General features: G+C 31.9%; 1 protein-coding gene across 1 annotated transcript; it reads left to right on the forward strand.

Moving 5' to 3' along the window:
• Positions 1–1,271: 1,271 nt before the first annotated feature.
• On the forward strand, positions 1,272–4,122 carry LOC109818143 (transcription factor bHLH18). The gene is made up of 3 exons (XM_020383548.3): positions 1,272–1,817; positions 2,956–3,336; positions 3,724–4,122. The coding sequence occupies exons 1-3, from the start codon at positions 1,347–1,349 to the stop codon at positions 3,808–3,810; spliced, it is 939 nt and encodes a 312-aa protein (XP_020239137.3). The 5' UTR covers positions 1,272–1,346; the 3' UTR covers positions 3,811–4,122.
• Positions 4,123–4,522: the final 400 nt, after the last annotated feature.

Consider the following 4,522-nt stretch of genomic DNA (forward strand, 5'->3'; position numbering starts at 1 on the left):
AAAAAGTATTTTGACCAAAATTTAAATACATATGAAATAATTATAAATTAGTTGGGACAATATGGACACTTGATAGTGTTTTACTACTTCATAGTTTTTCATTATTAGGGACATACATAAAAAGAAGAGAGAAATATAAAGAAAAAAAAGTAAAAAATGATAATAAATGATATGATAAAAATTAAAGAGAAAGATAAAAAGAAAAATGTGAGTGAGAATGAGGTGAAAGAGGATTTAGATATATGATAATAATAAGCTTAAAAAAAGAAAAAGTATATCACATGGTAAATATTTTTGAAATAATAGAAGAATAAAAATCAATCCAAAGAGAAGTTGAGATATTAAAAAATTAGATGCAAAATCCTTTAATATGCTTTTTAGAAATAATTTTACTAGAACAATCATGCAGTCGAATAAAATCTATAGTAACTGTATATTCATAAAAAATATGGGGCGGGGGGGGGGGGGGGGGGGGGAAGGGGTGTAAAAACAAACGATCAACAGATATACAGCTTATATATAAATAAACCCTAATAACCGATCAGATTTATATACATATTCTTCATCCATTCAACATTTCTCTTATAAAAATATACGATACTAAGTAGTCAGTAAAAAAATGTTATGAAGACATAAGGGACAGAATAAACCAACTTCTGCTATATCCATCGGGTTTTCACAAGATTGGCCAATTTGGTGTTCCCCCACAATTTTTTTTACCCAAATTAACTTGCAGAAATTAGGTATCTAATAATTAACTTTTTTATACTTTAATTCTAGGAGACAGTCCCTATCGTTTGAAGTGAGACATATGGGCTATTAGCTTAAGTATGCTGCAAAAAAACAAATGATGGTAGGACACATCAGTGTCCCACCCCTGTGGTCCGGGCTCGTGATGATTTCCAAATGATAAGCACAATGCGTGAAATCCAACGGTGGAAATAAAAGTTGCATGTTCAACGAGTCTTTGTTTTCTGCCATCCTCATTTCCATTTATATTATTCACCATTCTCCTTCTCTATCCCTAAAATCAATCACTCCGCAACCAAAGTCCCCATAGTTTCTTTCTTCAATTCTTTTAGAATGGGGGAGCCATGCCAAAAATATTGGTTCTCTGATATGGTAACAGTAACACACATGCACTCACCATCAAATTAATTATATATTTATATTCCACAATTCTTGTATATAATTTAAGTAAATATTTATGTATAGATTGGTGATTGAATTTACTTATATATATATATATATATATATTTGTTCTACAGGAAGTTCAAGATTATGATTTCTACCAAAACTACAAGATTGACTCACTTGATTATGAGGATCAGATCTTTCGAGAGATCATGCTTCAGCCAGCTTTCTCTTCTGACAGCAAAACTCACTCTCCCAATAATAAAAAATTATCACCAATCCACAGTGGCAGTGGTTCTTGTACAAGTACAACCCTTGCCATCAACAACAAAAGTAGCAACCTTGTGATCAAGAGCAACAACCAGTCCAACCTCATCTTCTCACAACATGCACTAGAAAAACCTGCCATAGCCACTTCTCCAACATCATACATTCTGTCCTTCGATGACTCCACCGTAGTAGCAGCTAGCGGTGGAAAACAGAAGGAAGCAGTAGGGAGTGGTGGTCTTCCCTCAAAAGGGGTCTCAGAAAAACATGGCATTGAACCTAAGGCTAACACAACAACGAGGAGAGGTAGAAGCTCTGAGGAGACGCTGAATCATATCATGACAGAGAGAAAAAGGAGACGCGAACTGACAGAGAGATTCATTGAACTTTCAGCCACCATACCTGGCTTGAAGAAGGTTAGTCACTGATGTCATACTTTACAATGGAATCATCACATGTTTGTCTGGTGTCAGTCAATGATTTTTCCTTTTCAACTTTGATTTGGTTTCTTTATTAATTATTCAAGCTAGTTCATCGATCTATATATTAGTTGATGAACAAAACTTGGCTACAACAAGTACTTTTCTCTTGTCACAGTAAGTTTTATATGCGTTTATATTTAATGATACATATTATTGGAACGAAATTGATCATAGATCATATATAAGAGGACAACATCGACTACACAGTCTACACCTATGACCTTGGATATAAGTTTTATCCTAGTTTGATTTGCCATAAGCCCTTCAAAACTGTATATAATTGAGTTCAGTTTAAACAGACTACACATTGTATAGGAAAGTATACATAAAAGAATACATTAATTTATAGAAGATGCAATTTCTTTTTAATTTTTTCTTCTTTTCATTGTTTCATTTATAGTGATATTACACGTGAATAATCAATTATTTGATTTTATATAAGACTACAAGTTCGCAATTTTCATGAGAGAGATCAATGCCAATACCATGACAATCTATCTCATCAGAAAGCAAACAAATAATCTATCCATGGTTTTAAATTGCGGTTGCGGTCGCGGTTGCAGTTATTGCGGTTGCGGGTATTGCAAGTATTACAATGCGGATTGCGACTATTGCGATGTGAAATTATTAATTATTTTCACTAAATATAAAAAATTTATAATTATTAATATATATTTTATTTTTAAGGATTTATACATTTTAATTCCTTTTTTTTAAAATATTATATTATTTTAATGAATAATTTAATTTATTTTAAAATTATAGTATCAATTTATCGTATTGCGAATGTATTGCGGTGTACTGCAGATGTGTTGCGGACACAACACTGTTACGTTGCGGAAAAATGTGTGATTTCTGGTCTCATCGCAATTGCGGTCCAATGCCGTTGCGGACAAGGCCGCAACCGCAATATTGCGGCCGCAATACGTGTTGCGGTCCGCAATTTAAAACCTTGAATCTATCTATCAACCTATATTTGAAAGAAGAAAAAAAATTAAGGTTTAAATTGATTTATTATACAATGCAATTTAATTTTCAATTGATCAAGAATGAAATGTTGTATGAAGTTTAGATAGACAAGGCCACAATACTTAGCGAAGCAATCACTCATGTGAAACGACTTAAAGAACGTGTAAGAGAGCTGGAAGAAAAGTGTAAACGGACAAAGGTAGAGTCAGTGTCATTTGTTCATCCAAGATCCCTCATTGCAACTGACATAGGCACCACCTCTGGTGCAATGGACTCTGATGAATGCTATAAAACAAAAGAAGCACTACCTACGGTGGAAGCAAGAGTGTTCAAAAAAGATGTACTCCTCCGGATTCACTGCAAAATACAAAGTGGCATTTTGATAAAAATTTTGGACCATCTTAACAGTCTCGACCTCTGCACAACCAGCAACAATGTAATGCCATTTGGGAGTTCAACTCTTGACATCAGCATTATTGCTCAGGTACACTAGCATCATTCTTTGGAAGAATATTTACTTAAGATCCAATTCATGTCTATTATCCGCTGACAACTATGATCACCCAATTAGATATTACTCTCTATTTCATATTGATTCTTGTTTTAGCATTTGATGTTTTCAATTTTTCCAATGAAATATTAAAAAACTTATGCAACTTTTGCCTCCTAATTATAAATACTTAATATATAATGCATTTATAGAAATTAACCCCTAATAAATACTACTATTATATTAGAGTAATTATTTTTCTTAATGCTAAACCTTAAACATTGGTCAATATGGAAAAGGTAGACCATTTGTTAGACATATTTAGAGAGCATTGATTCTGTAAACTCCTATAAGCTTATAACTTTAATTACCGTACCGCAGATGGGTGACAAATTCAGCGTAACAATGAATGATCTAGTGAAAAACCTGAGACTGGCTATCTTGCAGTCATCTGAAGTTCAACAGTGATCCATGCTAGTGAATCAAAGGTCCATGTTTGACGATCCGAAAACTCTGCAAGTCCTAGCTCTCCACAACGGTGTGATTTTGGCTCTGAAATTAGGTTAATTACTGTCATGTAATTCACGACGGAGAATCTACTACTGTTTGATGAATGGAATGAGTTACGATTTGATGTATGATATATATAGTATAGTATATAATATAGATGATCGCTCAGTTTTCAGCACTGAGCATCTGGCTCCAATTGCAATGTTAGGTTATTGCCCTCAGTTGTTGAACTTAATGCCCTCCCCAGTTATTTATGGAATAAAGAACAACGTCGCATCAATGAGATTTTATAATTTATAATTTATAACAATAAATATATATATATATATATATATATATATATATATATATATAAATAAAGAGAATATTATTTTTACTGTTTACTTTTTTAAGGATTATATCTTTGTGTTATATTTTATTTTTCTTACTAATTTATATTTAAGGATAAAATAGAAAAATATATGCATAAAAATAATTGTCGTCTTTAAAAATAATAACTTTCCATTTTTTTTTATGTAAAAACATTAATTTATTTTATGTTATTCGTTACGAAGACATGAAATATCTTTTTCTCAATAGTAATTAATAAAGAGAATATTTTATTTTGGTGAACACATTTTTTTTAATCTTTTTATCTCTAAAGTAATTTACTCAACTATTCCACAATTCT

This window comes from Cajanus cajan, chromosome 5, assembly GCF_000230855.2.
Source record: "Cajanus cajan strain Asha chromosome 5, NIPB_CcT2T_4, whole genome shotgun sequence".
NCBI classification, from domain to species: Eukaryota; Viridiplantae; Streptophyta; class Magnoliopsida; order Fabales; family Fabaceae; genus Cajanus; species Cajanus cajan.

Excerpts from the sequence above, each read along its gene's own strand:
- LOC109818143 (XM_020383548.3), top strand. The coding sequence starts at position 1,347 with ATGCTTCAGCCAGCTTTCTCTTCTGACAGCAAAACTCACTCTCCCAAT. Across the intron at positions 1,818-2,955 it reads CCATACCTGGCTTGAAGAAG|ATAGACAAGGCCACAATACT; the intron begins GTTAGTCACTGA and ends TATGAAGTTTAG. Across the intron at positions 3,337-3,723 it reads ACATCAGCATTATTGCTCAG|ATGGGTGACAAATTCAGCGT; the intron begins GTACACTAGCAT and ends ACCGTACCGCAG.